General features: G+C 42.8%; 1 protein-coding gene across 1 annotated transcript; it reads left to right on the top strand.

Moving 5' to 3' along the window:
• Nucleotides 1-8,303: 8,303 nt before the first annotated feature.
• On the top strand, nt 8,304-10,175 carry lingo1a (leucine rich repeat and Ig domain containing 1a; the record flags this gene model as incomplete). Its single annotated transcript, XM_080736662.1, has 1 exon — nt 8,304-10,175. The coding sequence occupies one exon, from the start codon at nt 8,304-8,306 to the stop codon at nt 10,173-10,175; it is 1,872 nt and encodes a 623-aa protein (XP_080592788.1).
• Between the last annotated feature and the right edge of the window lie 10,824 nt (nt 10,176-20,999).

Raw genomic sequence — 20,999 nt, 5'->3', positions numbered from 1 at the left:
CTGTGCAGTGGATACAATGTAGTTATTATTGAATCAGAAGCTCTTGTTAAGGGGGCACGGTGGCGCAGTCGGTAGAGTTGGCGCCTCACAGCTAGAAGGTCCTGCGTTTGCTAGGGGACGCTGTGGGCTCTGGGGGCGTGTTCTCTCCTCAGCATCAGCATCAGCGTCCACACCCTAGGTGGGGTTGGCAAAAGGGCCTTTCTGTGTGGAGTTTGCATGTTCTCCCTGTGTCTCCTAGGGTAGATACCCTCACAAATACATGCAGTAATCCTGGTCTCTATAATGCCTCCCCCTGTCCAGCCGGGCGCCTGATGGAGGGGAATGGAACTGGTTGGAATAACGTGTTACTTCCACGCCCTACGTCCAACCGGGGAAGCTCCCCTCTGTCAGGTGTTAAGAAGCGGCTTGCTCACTCCTCATGCACTGAAGGAAGCATGAGCTCAGTTCGGGGCCCTACCCAGGTTGGCAGAGGGAGAGCAGAGCCCAGGATTACAGCTTAGGCAATTGGTGAAAAATGGGTTACAAAATTGTGGGATACAAATTAGAAAAAAAGAAATAAGCTCCTGTTAATATTTTTTATTGGTTGATGAAGTAGGGCATTGATTTACCAGAAAAAAAGAGGAAAACAATTGAAATATAGTGTTATACACGACAGCGGCGATCTCGTGCCTAGCATGTGAGATGTGCATTGAGAGAGCAGAGGCATCTCCCAGGCAGGCTTGGGCTCCATCAGCGTAGGTTAAGGGAACAGTCATGGAAGAATGAGAGGATATGAGAGCAGATTGGAGGCACCAGCAGAGAGTGGCAGGCGGGGCATGCCTGAGACGTGGGGTCTATGATCTCGGAGACAGGCAGTCATCTTGGGGTTGATTTGAGGCGGCATTTGGCTTGATTACCGATGTTATCGTCAAATCCCCTCATCTGAACTCTGACCCCGGAGGGAATCAGATGTTAAATTGAGTGACAGAGCGGGAGAAATGACCCTATAAAACCCCCCGCTTCTTCTGGCGAATTTTATGTCCAGCTATCCAGCGCTCCCCAGATGAGCGCGAGAGATATGCGCGAGGGACCCAGAATGGCTCTAGCACGTCACTCCTTAATTAAGTGTCCGCCATAACAATATTGATTTTTTTTCCCCCCTCCTCTCGCCTCTTCGCAGTCCCTTTCTGTCACATGTCACGCGGCCCATTAAAGCTACTGAAGCGAGAAACTGCACTTTATCTTTTTGCACAAACATTCTCCGCCACGCCATGCAGAGAGTCGGGGTCAGTGAGGATAGTTAGCCATTGACTTTGAGAGACAGGACAGGTTCAAGTGCTTAGCACATTGGGGGATTCTGGCCAAGTTGACTGACAGCAGTCATCTTAAATTGACAGGTGTCACCGAGCGGCATGTCTCGGCGGGTGTGTGAGAACGTGGTGTATAGGACATTGCGTGATGATATTTAAATATATATATATATATATATATATATCAGTGGCGAATTTTCAGGACCTTCAGGGTATTCAGAGAAGACCCAGGGATCCTCAGAAGAAAGAAAATAATATTTTTATTTTTAAATAAAAAATATATTTTTATTTTTTATTATTTTTATTAAAATAATTACAATTATTTGTGTTGGTAATCTGTTAAACTGCACTGTTTCGCTCGCTATACTCGTTGTAGTTGTTTCTTCCCCAAGTTCTGTGCATAGGGAGTGCTTGTGTGCTGGGAAAAATAACAGCCAATGAGAGATTTTTTCTACTGAGTCTCTGCGCAGATTACTCTCACTCGCAGTACTTCTAGAATTCCCTGAGCCAGTTCCCCATAATACAAGCCTTGGTGTGGGTTGACAGTTTGATCAACCAATCATATTTTGAGGGCTCTGGTCAAGGTTATACGGAACACCCACGTTCAACCACCAATCAAAATGAGTCAAGTGACTACTGGCCAATCACAACACGGCTTTTCCGGGACTTGGAGTGGAACAACAAGCATGTTTCACACTCACTATGCACAACACGTGAAACTTGTAAAGTAAACAGACGCGACATGGCTGCAGCTGGAGTGAACGCTGTGGATTTATTATTATCGTTGCCTTTTTCAAGAAGACTGTTTTATGAAAAGATGGACAGAACTTAAAAGGAATGATAGCTTTATGAACCCATCTTTGAGAAATTCACCCAAAAGGACAGGAGGATGTTTTTCTTTTCTTCAAGTGAACAACTTCATTGGTGAGAGAAACTGAATTAATTTATATTGCTGGATATGCCGCTGTGCATTTAATTTCCATTGATTGATCATTGAAGAATGTATTAGAAGTTTGCAATTGGAAAAGGTACAGTTTCATGACAGTACAAATCACTGGTCAGCTAAAAGGAGATCCTAGTAAACCTTACAGCTTATTTACACAGGAACCACTTTATGTATCTCATATAACATTGAAAGACAGATTGATACACTTAGGCCTGTTTTTGTCTATTTAATGTGGGTCTTTCTTGACGTGGTCTTTCTTTGCATTGATAGCTGGTGTTGTTACATGATGGTGGACAGTGCGTTTTGCTTTGTAAAGCGCGCTATGTTAAATGGACGTTTCGATTGGTTGCGCTGGTTGTGTCTTGTGTGGCTCTGTCTGTCAGCAGCGCACATCTATTTAATCCCTATATTGGCATTGGTTTGGAAGTCTTGGTTTGGAGTATGTGTGTAGTGCTAATTAGGTTAAGCCTACCCAGCGTGCTTGCCTTGTACACAGTCTGCTGTTCATTGTTAACCAGTTTTGTAAAAGAAAAAGAAGAATGAAAAAGGCATACAATTTGCGCGCATGTGCACGCGCGGGGGGGGGGGGGGGGGGGGGCGGTGGTGCGTCCCCGAAGGTCCGGTCCCTTGGGGCACGCATCGCCACTGATATATATATATATATATATATATATATATATATTTTTTTTTTACAATGTAACCCCTATACCCCTATCTGTACCTCTATCTGTTCCCCTTTCTAGTTTTTTATGTTGTTTTATTTAGGCTTCTTGTATTTACTTTTCTTTTCTTTTGTGTAATCATTTGTCCTTTTCTGTATAGCTCTTGTGCTTCATCTTTTCTTTATTATTACATTACCGGTATATTATTATTATTTTAATTTTAAAGTGTTGTTTTAATAATAAATAGTATAATTGCTTATAATAGCATAGGGACGGCAGGGTTAAGGTGGATTATGTCCATGTATTTTCAGGGTCAGTGTATTTGCCAATAAGCAGAGCAGCTGTGCAGGGATCTACCTTTGTGACTCCTGGTGTGCTGCATAGTGACACACAAGGTCTGGTGACAGCTGCACCTCATTTCTAGTGTAATGAGAACAGCTGGACAATGCAGACTACAGCGTACATACACATCACTCTACTGACTTTTTTCCTCAACCTTTTTTTGTACTTGAAGTCCCTAATGTGTCCCTGTGTGTCATATCAACATATTACACTCAGACGTGCAGAGGATGTTTGAGGGGCAGGGGCTGAAATGTCCTTAAAGGGCTCTTTTGGCAAATGCGAAAATAGCAGATCTACAAGCTCTCAATGCGTCGCAGCATAGATCAGCTATTTTCAGTGTGCAGCCTACAACGTGGATTTATAGACGGAGGACACATTCTTTCGACATAAAATGTTGCATTCAAGTTTAGGAGAGTTCGGAAAAGACAAGTCTCCTGAATGCTGTAGGACATGGAAAGGATGCATTCATGGTCTGGAGAGGGCACTTTTCTACAGCGGGGTAAAAGGGCAGGGGCTCAAGCCCCCTTTGATGTCTATGTGTGCACGTGCCTGCTCAGAGTTAAATGAAACAAAAGAAAACGGGACACCACAAGTCCATTGCACGCACGCACACACACACACGCACACATGCATGCACATGAATATAGGCCAACATTGGGCAAAAATAGCAGATCTAGATTTGCTATTTTCAGTGAAGAGATGGTGTAGAGGGAAAAAGGCGGTTTAAGGCTACGGTCACACATGCACACTGGTTGCAGGCTGATAAATGCAGGTTTTGCACGGCCGCCTGTTTTGTGCACCCAGCACAGCCTAAAAAACTGAGTAGCTTGCAGCGACTTCTATCTTGACGTTGCCAGGATGGTCTGCCTTCGACTCACCCGATTAGACAGCGGGAGACAGCGGGAGAAAAGCAACAACAGTCTTGAGCATTTATCTGCTTCAAATAGACCTTTTCTCTACTTGAGGCGCCCTGGCACAATAGAGTGCATAAACGCAAGTTGTGCACAACACACAGAAAGCTGTGCAATGCCAACAAAAGGCTCCTTTCCCATTGAAAACCAAGACCACATAGGTAGACACAATTTACCCCCTTTTAGGTGTGACTGTACCCTTAGTGGTTAAGTTGCATGAGCATCTCTGAGTGGTCAGTTGTCAGAACAACTGTGGGAGGGAGGCTCATAGTGAATATCTGCTAAGAGAGATTATGTTGATTTGAAGATAGTCAGCAAAGCTAATGCAACTTTCCTGAGACAGCTGAATTTCAGATACGCCTGCCTTCAGTTGCATCCCGAAGTGATAATGTATAATATTTGTTTTTAATATTTTGATTACATACAATATGATGACGAAGATTAAATGTTTAAAACGTGATACTTTGTATGATTCATCCTTTTGCGCTCTCAATCGCCAGAGTGCCAACGAGTGCCAATCATACGGTATACTCAATACAGATCAGGAATGTGATCACAGTGTAAGTCCATGCATGCACTCAGTGGTGTGTTCTAGACTCTTTTGGAGGGTATACTATAATCTATGATCCCAATGCATAATACCTATCAAATATGCTACTTCTTCACAGCATACTCCGTATACCCGCGTGACCGGTAGAACACAGGACTGCATGCACTGCCGTGTGCCAACGCTTCATGGACTGCAAATGATCAGAGCTTGTATGAAAAGGAATCTAAGTGCTAAGTTCATCTGTGCTGCTGAGCGTTTTGTGCAGAGAGAGAGAAAGAGAGACTTTCTTCTTCCATTTTAACAGCCCATCAAACTGCCCCAGCCGCACGTCGTAAAGTCCATGTTAATTTTCGCCCATTTGCTTTCTCCGGCCTCTGTTCTCTCGGCACTGGCAAAGCACGTGGTGATTTACGCTCCATTATTCAGTCCAAACTATCCAATATATAACGGTGTAATCACTCTCATGCCGGTGTAGTTCTTTTTACATAAAAACCGGGGAATGGCGGCGCAACATTTCTGCAGTGATAAAAATCAATTGTAATTATATTGTTAATGGTGGGGGGGTGGAGCAGAGCTGGGTGGGGTGAGTTGGGGTTGCATTGGGTGGGAGACAGATGGTGCAGAAATTAAATAGTGTTTGTTTTCCCCGCTCCTATAAGGGCCGCTATCTATCTATCTGTCTATCTGTCTTTGTGTGTCCAATTCTCGGACTGTGCGGCGGGGTCTATATTTTACGGTGAGGGATTGGCCAGCGCCAGGCAAATATGTCACACCCAATACCATCACTCTTCCACACCCCTCCACCCAGCACACACACACACACACACACACACACACACACACACACACACACACACACACACACACACACACACACACACACACACACACACACACACAGCTCACACAGCTACACATAAACACAGCACACATTGAGCTAACTCACACACCTACAGTACACGCAAACACTGCCCCGTGCACGCGCATGCACGCACATGCACACACGCACACGCACACCCACACACAGAGACCTAACTATTGATGCTGCTGGGCCCGCCCAGGTTGCATTTGAAACCCATAAAACACATTGACACTGTAGCATAAGGCTTAGTGTGTATGTGCGTGCGCGTGTGCGTGCGTGCGTCTATAGATTTGTGAAAGGTGCGGTATGTGGACAGCGAAATAATCCTAAGCACAGCTACGAGGCTGCAGAGTCTGTGAGAGAGAGAAAAGGAGGAGAAATGGTTGTGATGCTCATGTGATCTTGCTGTAGATGTGCCCGTCTCTCTGCGCGCCTCTCTGCTTGCCTGCCTGCCTGCCTGTCTGTCTGAACCTCTATCTGTCTGTGGTGACACGGCGCAGATTGGATCAGCCTCTGAAAAATGCTAACTCCCCCTCCTCCCTGTTTGAGGGGAGCGCCATTTCATATGAAGAGAGATGATGCCGTGAGTGGGTGATTGATCAGTCGGAGGGCTCGGCGGGGCGAGGGAATATATGTGTGCCCCGTATGGGGGAATTGAAGTGTGTGCAAGCCGTGACTGACAAGCCAACACAAGGCAGGTTATTAGGATTCCTGGGCCTGGGATGCTGTGATTCATCACATGCAGGCTACGGTTGCTACAATGGACACTGTGGCCAGATATGGCGACATGGGCCACACTTTAAACCAGCCGTTTTCAACCTTTTTCATTTCAAGGTCCGTTATTTATTTGAGCCACGGACCACTATTTGATGAGATTTAGACCCCAAACATATATTTTGTTGACGTTGAATAAGATTTTGTCCACGATTCCATGCTGTATTGATGCTAATACCATAGGAGAAATAACAGACAAACATTGATCAAAATAACAATTCTTCTACATTCTATAATTGTGTAGACTTCTTGTAAATTAAGTAACGCAGATGTTTAACAATATGTTTAACGCAGATGTTTTAACAATAATTCAACTCTTGAGAGCGTAAAATGAAACCACATGGACCCTTACTGGTCCATTTGTTTTCTTTTTTTTCCCTTCTTTTTCTCATTAACACTCTCAAGAGTTAAATATCTAAAAGGGTCCATTTGGTTACCAACTCTCCATCATTTATCTGGGGACCACCTGGAACCCCCCCAAGGACCACTGTTGGTCCCCTGACCACTTTTTTTTTTCTATTTTTGGCAAAGATATTTGGTGTGGGCCTAGTATAAACCCCTGGGGGACTACTGTCAATTAAGTAACCTATATAGGGTTTAGTTGGTGTTATGAAGTTCCTCCCGGCAGCTAGGGGGTACAAAGCATTACAATTTAGACATTTACTTGTAGCAGACTCTCTTATCCAGAGTGACTTTAAAAATTCAGAGTACGAGCATGACCTCGGTCTCGTACTCCGAGTGCCATAGCAAGTAATTGCTTCAAAGTAGGTAGGATGCTGCACTTACAAATCGCTCTGGATAAGCGTGTCTGATAAATGTCTGAATTGTAAATGGTATATAATTGTACATTTTGTTGACATCAAACTTTAAAAAACCCGATGTACATCGGGCTTAGCTACAATAACCACTTCGATATGATGTGAATATGCAGAACAGGGTGCTGATTCCTTTGCACCAGCTTCCCTGCAGCCATCGCCCCTTCCATCAGTGTAGCCATGGGGAGCCGTCCTGTATCTGAAAAGCCTTTGAAGCCGTGGAGCTACGTGAAAGATGCAGAATTTGAATGTGTCAGCACCCTCCATTATGCGAGCACATACCTTATTCTCCCGTAACCTCCCACCCTCATTCATTCTCACCGTGCGGCGGTATGAATATTGCAGAAGGGGCACTCATGCACTCCATTCTGTTTGGAACTGTGTCACACGCGGATGGCAACACTTTACATTTTATCGCTCGAGGATTGCCGACTGAGTGGGGTGGCATGGAATGGCAAATAGCCGCCGTGCGTTAAGGGAGAGCAGTATTTTAATAAAAGAGAGGCAGTATTTTAATAAAAGGGATCTGCGCTTCCCTTGCTTGTAATATTGTATATCTGACAGAAATGTAGGATTTGATAACAATGTATATCGCTATGTCAAACATACTGTGTATTTTAGTGACGCAAGACTTGTCGTACTTCATACCACCTCATGCACACACATATGACAATAACCGTTCACATGCGCTACATGCAATAATGAGAGAATGAGGCAGCACATGAAAACAGCTCCTTTGTTTTAGTTGCTTTGTGTACTTAGTTGGCACGCAGGCACATTTCAATCTTTCAAAATGAGCAGTGGATTATTATTCATTATATGGAAGGCTTTCTATTAGAACACTTTATTCTCTAAGGCATCTTGCCATAGAGTACATACCCACGTGCCACCACCAAGTTTAATTTCCTTTTCTGTTTTAGTTCCCTCCTTCAGTTTTGCATTGTCCGCTCTTCATGCGGAACAAATTGTAACAGAACTCTTCAGCTTTGAAGTTTCAAGTTTTATTTCCATACCTGTCCCCTTTCTATTTCAGTTCCCTCACCAAATACTACTCTCTTTTGTTATGCTTCGCTACTTTTTTATTTCCCTGTTTCATTTGCCTTGGCTAATGTCTTTTCCTTCTGCCTGTGTGTCCGCAGGTAACCGTTGAAGATGGTGTCTGGGGAAGCGAACGGGCACAGCTTCTTGGTGGCCTGCTGGCAGCCCATCCTCATTCTGATGCTGGGTTCCGTGCTGTCATCAGGCTCGGCCACAGGTTGCCCGTCCCGCTGCGACTGTAGTGTCCAGGAGCGATCTGTGCTGTGCCACCGCAAGAAGCTCATGTCCGTGCCCGAGGGCATCCCAGCAGAGACCCGCCTCCTGGACTTGAGCAAGAATCGGATCCGCACCATCAACCCCGATGAGTTTGCAGCGTTTCCGAACCTGGAGGAGCTGGAGCTTAACGAGAACACCATCTCCAGCATCGAGCCGGGGGCCTTCAACAACTTGTATGGCCTGCGCACGCTGGGCCTGCGGAGCAACAAGCTCAAGCTCATCCCGCTGGGCGTCTTCACAGGGCTGAGCAACCTGACGCGACTGGACATCAGCGAGAACAAGATCGTCATCCTGCTGGACTACATGTTCCAGGACCTGTACAGCCTGCGCTCGCTGGAGGTGGGCGACAACGACCTGGTCTTCATTTCCCACCGGGCCTTCCACGGCCTGAGCAGCCTGGAGCACCTGAGCCTGGAGAAGTGCAACCTGTCCCAGGTACCCACGGAGGCCTTCGCCCACCTCCACAGCCTGGTCACCCTGAGGCTGAGGCACCTCAACATCAACGTAGTGCGGGACTACTCCTTCAAGAGGCTGTACCGACTTAAGGTGCTGGAGATTGCCAACTGGCCGTACCTGGATACCATGACCCCCAACTGTCTGTATGGATTAAACCTGACGTCGCTCACGGTGGCCAACAGCAACCTCACCACCATCCCTTACGTGGCCCTGCGGCACCTGGTCTACCTGCGCTTTCTCAACCTCTCCTACAACCCCATCCACACCATTGAGGGGAATAAGCTTCACGACCTCCTCCGTCTGCAGGAGTTTCACCTGGTGGGGGGAAGGCTCGCTATGATCGAGCCGTACTCCTTCCGTGGCTTGAACTACTTGAAGATCCTCAACGTGTCGGGAAACACTCTCAGCACCCTGGAAGAGTCAGCCTTCCACTCGGTGGGGAACCTGGAGACGCTGGCGCTGTACGACAACCCACTGGCCTGCGACTGCCGCATGCTGTGGGTGTTCCGACGGCGCTGGAGGCTCAACTTCAACCGGCAGCAGCCCACATGCGCCTCGCCAGAGTTTGTCCAGGGGAAGGAGTTCAAGGACTTCCCGGACGTTCTGCAGCCGAACTACTTCACCTGCCGCAAGTCACGGATACGAGACCGCAAGGCTCAGCAGAAGTTTGTGGATGAAGGGGCCATCGTTCACTTCTCCTGCCAGGCAGATGGCGACCCGGCACCCGTGATTATGTGGCTATCGCCGCAGAAGAAGTACATCACGTCCAAGACCATCGGCCGCGTCTCAGTGTTGCCTGACGGCACGCTGGAGGTCCGCTACGCCCAGATCCAGGACAACGGCACGTACGCATGCGTCGCCAGCAACGCCGGCGGCAACGACACCGCCCTGGCACACCTACATGTCCACAGCTACTCCCCCGATTGGCCACACCAACCCAACAACAAGACTTTTGCCTTCATCTCCAACCAGCCGTCGGATGGAAATGGAAACGGAGGGACCAACGGAAATGGCACGCGGGCCAACGCCCCGTTCCCGTTCGACATCAAGACACTGATCATCGCCACGACCATGGGCTTCATCTCCTTCCTGGGCGTGGTTCTGTTCTGCCTGGTGCTGCTCTTCCTCTGGAGCAGAGGGAAGGGCAACACCAAGCACAACATTGAGATCGAGTATGTGCCACGCAAGTCGGACGCCGGGGTGAGCGGCACTGCGGCAGACGCTCCGCGTAAGTTTAACATGAAAATGATTTAAGGGGTAATTCTTCCCGCTGGGATTTGACTTGCTACTTTTGAAACGTTTGAAAAAAGAAGAAGAAGAAAAAAACACAAATGGAGAATTATAAAAAAAACTTTCCTCTCTCTCTCTCTTACAAACCTGTGGATCCCTGGTCTGGTAATGGTAGTTATCGTTTTTTTCCCTTCCTGACTGGGGGATATGAGGGAAGTCGGGTATATAAAAAAAAAAGAGAGAGCACAGTGGATGCGAACAGTGCAATGGCAGTTTCTACTAAGGCCCGTGGTTCGAAAGTGGGTTTTGATGTTTTCCTGTGGATTTATTTGGGAAGGTAACATAATGAAAACACTTCTCTATTCTTACAGGCGGAATGTAAGAGGGCACAGATCATGTTTTGGCCATTGCTGTCTCTGTATTTTTGTCTGTATTTTCTATTATTTCAAATGTTTTATGTTATTATTATTTTTATTTTTTTTATACATTTCCCAGCTTAGGTAACGTTTGCATTAAAAAGGTAAGAAAGAGATTTCTATAGGTTGGAGAGCACATTCAGGCAGTGTCTGTGATCATTTTTTTTACATGCCTTTCATTTAATTCGGGAGTGAGTTAAATCTGTACCATAACGTATGTTACATGCACAGACATAGTTTTCTTTCCAAGAATTGTGTCAGTGTAACACAATACGTTGTAATATAACGTAATGCATAAATGCTATATTTTGTTCCAAAGGATTAGAACCAGATCCAGGGACGTGCTGGGCCCCTGATTCAGCCCGGGAAAAGGAGTTGGAGAGGCCCTCATTGCGCGCGGCCATTGGCCACACGCCAGATTGTTTTGCCTTACGGATATGCCGCGAAGCCCCAAATACTAACCGATGAGCGGTTACTGTGATCTTAGCCCCCAAAATCGAACAAAGGCGGTTACTGTAATGGCCGGCCTGGACCAGCCAGGAATGGACAGGCCGTTCGGGAGTGGTCTCTGACCAGATCATTGAATAGAATGGAGGACATACTGTAAATACTGTACCATTGATAGGTCAGTTCACTTTAAATGTCAAACTGACACGTGGAAATCCGTATCATGACCAAGAAAGAATGCTGACCACTGCAACATACTGTAGGAGGGTTTCCCCAATACCTGGTTTACATCACTGATTCCAATTCCAAATGCTAAACTCTGAGTATTTGCAATAATAAGCACAAAGCTGGTCTAATTCTTTTACTAATACAAATGGCACCATAACTACCATCTGTGCTATTACAATATAATGATCACCTACTCTACGCACATGTGTGCATGGATGATGGACGAATAGAGAGGTGGTTGAGCGTAGATGTGTATAATCAGATTTATCTCATGGACACCCACTCCCATCACATCAGAAAGCTCAACATCTCATCCCAGAACTAGATGACCCACAATGAAAACACAGTTAAATTGTTCTGACATCATTATTACACATTAGTACATTTTCAAATACTGATATCTGTATCAATAGATTATTTCATTTTTTCTGGAGACCAAACATAATGTCTATGTAAATAAAGCAGACAATAGATACAATACAATTTGACATTCCTTTTTTTTTCTGACTTCACATATATGAATATCTACTGACAGATTCAGCTTCATGCACGTTTATGTTCAAGACAATAATACTTCCTCAGTCCAGAGGATTATGGAGAGGGAATAGATTTTTACTCCATGCCAAGAACAGATCGGAGCCATTGTATGAGTCCCACATTTAGTGCATGCTGGCTGTTCCTTATTGGTGTCACTAGGTTGTTTTGAAAAATCTAGTTTTGCTCTCAATACCGCAATCGGAAGTTGTCAGGAAGCATAAGGATTTTTGTTTGCAGTGGGACATCTGTAATGGCTACCACCGTATCAAATGTAACTGACATGATACACAATACTTTCACTCTTCATTTCTGCTTAGCCCAGGCCTTTTCAAAATGCACTTCATAGGTTACTATTGAATGGTTTAATTCAGTGTGTCACATGTTTGTGGGGTTATTAAAAGCTTGTTCAGATCATAATAATGTGCTCCTCAACCTGTTTGATGTTTTCTTTCAATCCAGCGATGTTGGTGGTTGTCGATTATATTTCTTTTACATTTTATGTACAATTGTTTAATGGTATTGATAAACTGTTCATAGCATCATGGCTACTTACCCCCCACCAAAGCCAGGGAAATATTTACCGGAACAATATTTCCCCTTTCTCCTCCTCCACAACATGTGCGGTGTCAATGAAGGACAGGAGAGGACTGCCAAATAATGCTCTCTACAAAACGGCATTGTTTCAAAGCTCTGGATTATAAACCATGAGGTTTTGCTCTCCTCATTTAAACTAGTCCACACAAAGCGGACAGCTGGGTCTCTCTGGATGTGAGTGTGGCGAAGATTACGGGGGGGAAAAGAAAAAAAACGTGTCTAAAGTTATTTACGGTGGCTGACGTTACAGACGGAACCTGGGCCGTAATGAGGTTTGGATGTCTACGGGACTGAATCTGCAGATGGTGAGAGAGAGAGAGACACACACACACACACACAGATGGATTCACTGGTGAATGGAGATATCTGGCACAGCTTGTGTTGTTTTAATTCCCTTCTTTCCAGAAAGGAATGAAACAGAAAAATTTAAATATCATAATGTAACAAACTCCAACATTGGATACAGAGCTCTCTGGTAGCCCCCTGTCCCCACACCTTGCCCACGCCCACCCCCCTTCGCTGTTAACGAATGCTCTCTCTCTCTCTCAGTTCCCAAAGTGTGGCTACTGTACTCAAACTACGCCCCGCCTACCCCAAACCCGTTTTCTCAGCCCCCGATGATGACAAATGGGATTTTCATTTCATTTCTCTTGTTGCTTTTTTTTTCTCTTGACCCCTGGACTATGTCGAAACATGTAGTCCAAGCCAACTTTTTACAAAAAAAAAAAGATATTAACATAAAAAAATAGATAAATCTATGGAAAAAAATTACATTCAAATTGTTCTGTGCAATAAAGGTAATATGCAGATTTTCTTTTTTTTAATTAACAAAACATTTTGTTGATGTTGAATTGTTGAGAATATGGTATGTTGTATTAAACAATCTATGGAGTTTTTTAAACACATGCTAAGTCCCATCTTTCATTTTTAAGTTTCACAATGACCAAAATGCAGTCTTTCCCTAACCAAATGATTACCGATAGTTACAAGGGACTCCAAGGGTCCACCTGTCGTAAGAGTGATAATGGTGGCCTCGGGATGACAATTGCCCCTCCCTAGCCTTCACATTTAACCTCAAATTCAATTATTTTATGCATCTTTTTTCCCAAACTCTGAACAATGTTTAACCTGGTTAGTCTGTTTTCAGATCAACAATGAGTGCATCTCTCAATCCATGCCCGACCATGAACATAATTATAATTTTGTGTGACCCATGTTAGAGATATGCGTTTTCTTGTCTGCGAACATACATTTATTGTAGGAACCACTTCCAACTTGGCATCCCAACTTTGTCAGTATAGGTGAACAATTTAGGAAATGTGGTTCAAGTGGTAACTTATTTTTGCCACATTTTATTTAAAATGACACCTCTACTGCTGCCTCCCTGACAATGAATCCTGTATAACAGGGGTCAGCAACCTTTTTGAAATGAAGTGCCACGTTTTTATTTTCTAGAGTGTTAGTGTCAACATACATAATGACAAATATGTTTTTCATATTTTGATTAGCAGTACATTGTTATAAGGATCATTAGACCCAGAGCAATAATCCACCTATATAACCCCCTCCCCAATCAGAGTTCAGAGTTCTAATGAATGTAGAATTATCTGCACAATGTAATTTGCTATAAATTAGCTAACTTCATTTAATTGACCACATTTACATTTTTTTAATGATAAATATTTGGACATATTTTGATTGGCAGGACATTGTTATAACGATCATTAGACCCAGAGCAATAAACACCTATCTCCCCGACTCCCTCCCCAGTCAGAGTTCAGAGTTTTAATGAATGTAGAATTTTGTGCAAGATGTAATTTGCTAGTTAACTTCATTTAATTGACCACGTTTAAAAAAAAAAGATGTGTTTTAAAAATAAAAATCCACTCTCTCACACTTCTGTGTGCAGTGTGTGGGTGATCACCCTCCCCTGTGCCAATGTTGGCACCTGTAGTTGAGTCAAAAATGGCAGTTCCGTGACTGTGGAGAGCGAAGGTCCGTTTCGCAATGGATTTGTCATCTAGGAGGGTTATTAAACACATTTGGCCGGGGTGTATTTTTTAAAATGGCCGGTAAAATGTTTGACAGCTAGGGTAATTTTCAGTCTCATTCACTTACTATACACTACACTATAAGGAAAAAAAGACTCCCAAAAAATCTGCTTTAAGTGGGATGTGAGTGGTCAAACTAGGGGTTTTTAATTATTCTGAATCCATTGCAAGCATTTGTTTTGCATGAAAAACATTCCTTGGGCTAAAAACGGACCCTAAAAGACAAAAAACGGACCCTGAAAATTGATGACTCATCACTAAACCATAGTTTTGTTGGCCGTTTTTAGCCCAAGGAATGTTTTTCGTGCAAAACAAAATTCTTGCAATGGATTCAGAATAATTAAAAAACCCTAGTTTGACCCCTCACATCCCACTTAAAGCAGATTTTTTGGGAGTAATGTTTTCCTTTATAGTGTAGTCGTGTATAGTAAGTGAATGAGACTGAAAATTACCCTAGCTGTCAAACATTTTACCGGCCATTTAGAAAAATACACCCCGGCCAAATTTGTTTAATAACCCTCCTAGATGACAAATCCATTGAGAAACGGACCTTCGCTCTCGTGGTCACGGAAGTGCCATTTTTGACCCAACTTGCCTAAGGTTGCTTACCCCTGCTGTATAACATATGGATTCAATTCAACATACAGTGTATGTTGTTACTATACAGTCATCCTGTATAGAGGTGGAAATATGAGGAAGCAAGAACAATATGCTGTAACTCCTCCAACTTGGTGGCATGTTTCTGTTTCTGGACATAATGATTGTGCTCAGTTGTCAGATGACAGTATCACTCCTCTGGCAAAAGTAAAAGAAACAAACCAACAATTTCTAGGTTTATTCCATCAATTTAGCCGCTAATTAAAAAGGGGCTGCTGGAGGCAGCGAGGTAATTTAAATCCCATTCCCATGATTTTTACTACTAATTGCTTGTTTACATGGGAATTGCTAGTCCACTCGTTGTGCTTTCTGCTAATTAACCAACATTAGTGAAGGATCAAGGACCAAATGTTACAGAAATATGGAGGTGGGTGGGGTGGGTGATTCATTTACATTTCATAGTTCTAATCATAAATTGTGAGACACTGTGAAGCAATTAGTTAACCATTTGGAGAATAAAAATGGTAAACCGTCTTTTCATGTCACACCTATACAGCTACCCAGGCTCTCAGCACATTAGAGCAGTGGTTCCCAAACGTTTCAACTCTCACTTAATTCATTAATTACTACTTAGTTAAGCCATATTTCAATAATAGCTAAAATAGCAGATCTACAAGTGGATTGGCTATTTTCACTACTTTTGAAAAAACAATATTAGTAAAAAAAAAATTATAGATATAATTATTTTTGTGTGTCAATTTTCAGGGATTGAAGAAAAGAAACAAACAAGAAAATAGGATATTTACTTGTAACTCGTAAAAAAAAATCTGGCGACAGAAAAATGGGAAAGTGAAAAATGTGAAGTGTCTAACATGGTATACGTCCATACAACAAGCCTCGCCTCCCCATTTAGCTCTGGTCACGTTCCTTTCTATTCCACACCCCATACATGCCTTGCTTATAATTCCACAGGGACTTTTTTATTCTTCTTCTCGTTTCTCTCCAAGCTCTATCAAAGCAGACCCATTTATCTTCAGACTTGAGAAGGCAGAATAGAAAATAGTTGGGGTGGAGAGAGAGAGAGAGAGAGAGAGAGATAGAGAGAGAGAGAGAGATAGTAGCATATTCGTGAAGGCCCCATGAGACTCACTCAGGGACTGATGGAAAATCTGTTGTTTTTGTGCTGTTATTGGATGTGAGCATGATCTCAAGGTCGTGGGGGTTGATTAATTCAGACAACAGGCAACGGCCAAGTGTCCTCGCCTCTCCTCCCCTGTCCTCTCCTCCACTGAGCGTGAAAATACAAATGCGACTTTTTCTCTAAAGGATAAAATAATGTGGGCAGTCGACGTTCCTGTGCATATATGGGCCTATAGTTTTTATTTTTTATTTAGACAGATTATTTTAAAATCATGTGACATAGACATTAGGCACTGGTGGGATTCATGTATTGTACTGTAGGTGCAGAGATAGAGGCGGGCAGCTGCAATCACTCATGCATTGACAGGTATACAGTATATAGGTTAGTGGATTGGCTATTTGTGGCAGAAAGAGCAAGTGCATTTGCATGGCACTGTCGTACGACAAAATATAACTCAGACTTTACATGTCATGTGTTCAGGGTCATCCATTACAGTACCAAGGGCTTTGGAACCAGCTGCAACTGAGGGATAATGAGAATAGGCAGGCGTCAACCAATGCACATTATACTGTAGCCTACAATAACAAAACCCTTGTGCCATTTCATGTGAGAATGCAGTGTATATTTGAAACCTACTATTGTTAGAGGCAAAATAAGGACCTATGGGAATTACGTTGCCATAACACTTTTACGATACTGTATCAGATTCCAGAGATAAACAAAGAAAAAAGTGATGTCTTTAGACGGTTGACTCTCTGAGAAACTCTGTGCTTGTGAGCTATCGCTCTGCATAGGATATTACCATATCAAAGGCGCTTATATGAAGCAGTGTCAGTCCCAGTACTGTATACACAGCCCTATGAAGCTTGTTCATACAGTATGTATGCTGCACATGTATATTCTTTCAATTACCCATCACTGTAATGCATAGTACATACTGTACAGTACATGTCAGTTATTACAAAAGAAAAATAAAGCCCACACACTGCTGGTTAGAAATACTCTGCTGTATGGATTGACATATCTTCACGATGTGTGGATTTTATTCTTCTTTTATGTTGAAGCGTTTGTCCTGCATCTGGGAAATGCAGTGAATGTGCGCATACTTCTTTTCATATCAGCTATTATCAGTTAATAACCACATGAACCTTACTGTCCCTATTCCAGGCGAACATTTGGTGAAAATAGGCTAATTTTAAGAAAATATATCTGATTTACAAGCTCATAATTTGTCGCAACATGACATGGTGTGAGCTTATAGATCGGTTATTTTCGGTTAAAGTGTTTAATGCTATATTACTCAGATTCGGTTATTTCTTCAACTTGTTTTGGGACTGAAAATGATGATCTGCTCAAACTATTATTATTATTTTCTTATTTACAGTAATCCAGTAGATTCTACTGAAATACTGTAAATAAGAAAATAATAATAATAGTTAACGGGGTGATTAATCTGTTAATAAGTCTTTTTGTACCTTAGACCAAGTATATGTAAAGAATAATGGGATAAACGTTCTCTGCCATAGCATGCTTCTTATAGACTCCAATAGACTCCATAGACTCACAAAGCGTTACAATTTGAATATCTGCTATTTTCACTACTTTTGTGCAACACTCTTCTATGATAGAATACGGCATAAATTATGAAAAAAAGGAAGAAAAAACATAATAGTGAAATATGGAGATACAAGATTTCTGCCTTACAGCCTCAACGTAGCCTATATACTGTAGTGTGCCCATCAGGCACTTGCACACATAGACATGAAAGGGGGCTTGAGCCCCAGCCCTTTTATCCGTCTGTAAAAAGTGCCCTCTCCAGACCATGAATACGTGTTTTTACTAAAGTGAAAGAAATGCAAATGCCCTCTTTCCATGCCATATGAAGGCAGCATTCAAGAGAATTGCCTTGTCCAAACTCTCTTGAACATGAATGCATCATCTTATGTTGAAAGAATTGCCCTCACTGTGTAGAAATCCATGCCGTATGCCACATCTCCATTATTGCATTTTTATGCTATAGTTTAGTGTGTTATCAAGTATTGAAAATAGCTGACCTCCAAGCTCACAACGCGTCGCAGCATTTTCACCAAAAGGCCCTTTTAGAAATGTCAGACCCTGCCTCTCTAACATTCTCTGCATGTCCCTGGTGCCCATCGAAAAACAAGAGACCAGAAAGCAAAGTGTTATGTGTCTTAATGACCTTACAAAGGTCACATTACAAAATATTGTTTATTCATTGATTGATTGATTGATTGATTGATTGAAGACTTTATTAGAAGTTTGCATAGGAAAAGGTACAGTTTCATGACGGTACAGTTCACTGGTACAAGGTCTACTAAAAGGAGATCCATGAAAAGACTAAGCTTATTTCCACTGGAAACTATTGAAGTATCTCATATAACATTGAATGACAGACAAATAGAACACATTACTATGCAGTAGATATGTAAAGAAAAAGAAAAAAGAAAACAGTAAGTCTAAACAAGCAGTATACAAAGAAGGGGCAATGTCCACCGACTCTCATTGACTTCAATGCATTCCATCGAACATCCAGCTCCAGTTTACAACTTTCAATCCTTTCAATTTAAGCATTTAGCAGACGCTCTTAATCCTCCTAAAGTCTGCCTCCAAGTGCCTGACCAATGTGCCAGCTGGAATTGCTGGACCAAGAAAGTGAACATATCTGTCCTCTCCTCTCCTCATTTACATATCCTTGCCAGCTGAGTGCATGGGGTTTTCATTCCAACCCCAAACTACACCAGCTGATTTCACTAATTAGCACACCTTCAGCCACAGAGGGAAACTCATTAGTGTGGTGAAATCAGTTGGTGCATTGTTTATGGTTGGACTGAAAACCTACATGTTCTCTATGGCTAAAATGATTGGACACTTAAACAGACCATGTGTGTCAACATTTGATTTGCTTGACTATGTACCTTGAAGCTGATTAGGGTTGTGAGAAAATAATCTTCTAGGTAGGTTTCACTTTTATTATTTTCATACCCTTGTGGTTGCTTGGCTGGTCATATTATGTTACGCTGGCAAAATAATTCCCTTCCCGAGATGACACAATAGATTCTTAGATCAAACGCTTTATGCAGTATTTTACAAATACGTTCTCAGTGACATTGATTGATAAATTGATCGATTGATTGAATGGTCGAAGACTTTTGTTAGAGTTTGCATAGGAAAAGGTAGCCTACAGTTTCATGACAATACAGTTCACTGGTAAAGGTCAACTAAAAGGATAGGCCTACCTCAAAAAAGCTTTTGGGCTTGTTTCAATTGGGATCCTTTTTTAACTCATATAACATAGAATGACACCAAATCTCTCCTCTACACCAAAATAAACAATCTTAGTACTTTGGCTATTTTCTGCAAATACCCCCCCCCCCCCCCCCCCTCAAACGTGTTAAAAAATTATAATAATAATAATTTTAAAAAAAAATAGTTGTCTCAACATTAATCTCTGCTCATTCTTTGTCGGCCCCACTCAGTGTACTGATATCAATATTACACCTCCACATTTGACACCATGAAAGCGTGTTTGATGTTGGTAGCTCTGTGTCCCAGAGGGATGGAGCTTATTGTGTTTGACCCCAGTGTGGCATTGTGGTTGTTTGGAATGTATCACCACCATCCTCGCTATCATAAAGCCAGGCTTATCGCTGTACAGAACAGAGTCATTTCCACGCATCATTTAGCCTGAAGAGGATGCTGTGTCTCTACACCCAGCATCAGGACAGACACACCCTAATGCTCTACCATGACTTCTAAGGTGGCGATTTCCAGGGGAAAAATACTTCCTTTAGCACTTAAAGCTAATACATTAAGCCGTTTCCCCTGACTTCAGGTTACAGATGACCCGGGGATGCAATGCAGGGCTTAAGCAAAGAGTAATATAGACTTGACAAATTGCCATTCCTGTTTGAAACTGCCCTATTCAAGTCACTGAGGCTAATCCTATTCAACCGGTCATCTTCCTGTTGTGATCTCTTCATGATGGATGAGAGTCTAATCAGTCTATTATAAGGCCATGTAGATCCCCTTAAAGCGTGTGCTTAATGTTCTCAGACAGTTTGATCAAGCAATATCGCCTTCCTATATTGCTATATCCTTCAGCAGCATGGGGATTTGTAAACGGGACAAAAACAAATGAGTGTTCGATAAAGGATTAATGTAACTGCAAAGTAAATGCGAGCACTCGTCAAACAACCACCACCACCACACCGGGTGCACGGTTCAAACAAAGTTCAATAAGAATCACAAGATGACCAGCATTCACTTACAATCCTTCTGGTTTATTACATATGATACAGGCATCTCTGGTACACAGACATGTTTTGGAGCAGCCTTCCTCGTAGTGTATTTGGATAAACATGCCACAAAACAATGTCTGCTATTGTCAAAAATTTCAAACCATGGTCCTGATGCCCAATCCTGACAACAAATCTTTGTAGTTCACCACTTAAACCCTATACTTCCTCGCGCCACAAAGGGACGCTAGGGTTCATGTGATCTGTCTGCTCCTTTATACAAATTTAAACAGAATTGCCATCCACAAAGTCTGATATACAGTAGGACTATAAAGGCTACAGGCATTTCTCGCCCACTGACTAACCTCATTATTTTCCAAACAAAGGTCATCAGTCAACATTTATTCAATAGTGTTACATGATGTTCCGTGCCTACACACCAGCAGTCATTAGAGTATGTAAAGTGTAGCGTGGACGCTTCGTGCTGTGAGCTTGTAAGTCTGCTATTTTTGGCCCATGAGAGCATAACTTAGGTAGATCTAGTGTTGTTTTTCCACAATGCATAGGGCTTGTTTAACAGT

This window comes from Nannobrachium achirus (assembly GCF_963921795.1).
Source record: "Nannobrachium achirus genome assembly, chromosome: 11".
NCBI lineage: Eukaryota > Metazoa > Chordata > Actinopteri > Myctophiformes > Myctophidae > Nannobrachium > Nannobrachium achirus.
The sequence above is the reverse complement of the archived record's forward strand: the minus strand, read 5'-3'. Positions and strand labels throughout refer to the sequence as shown.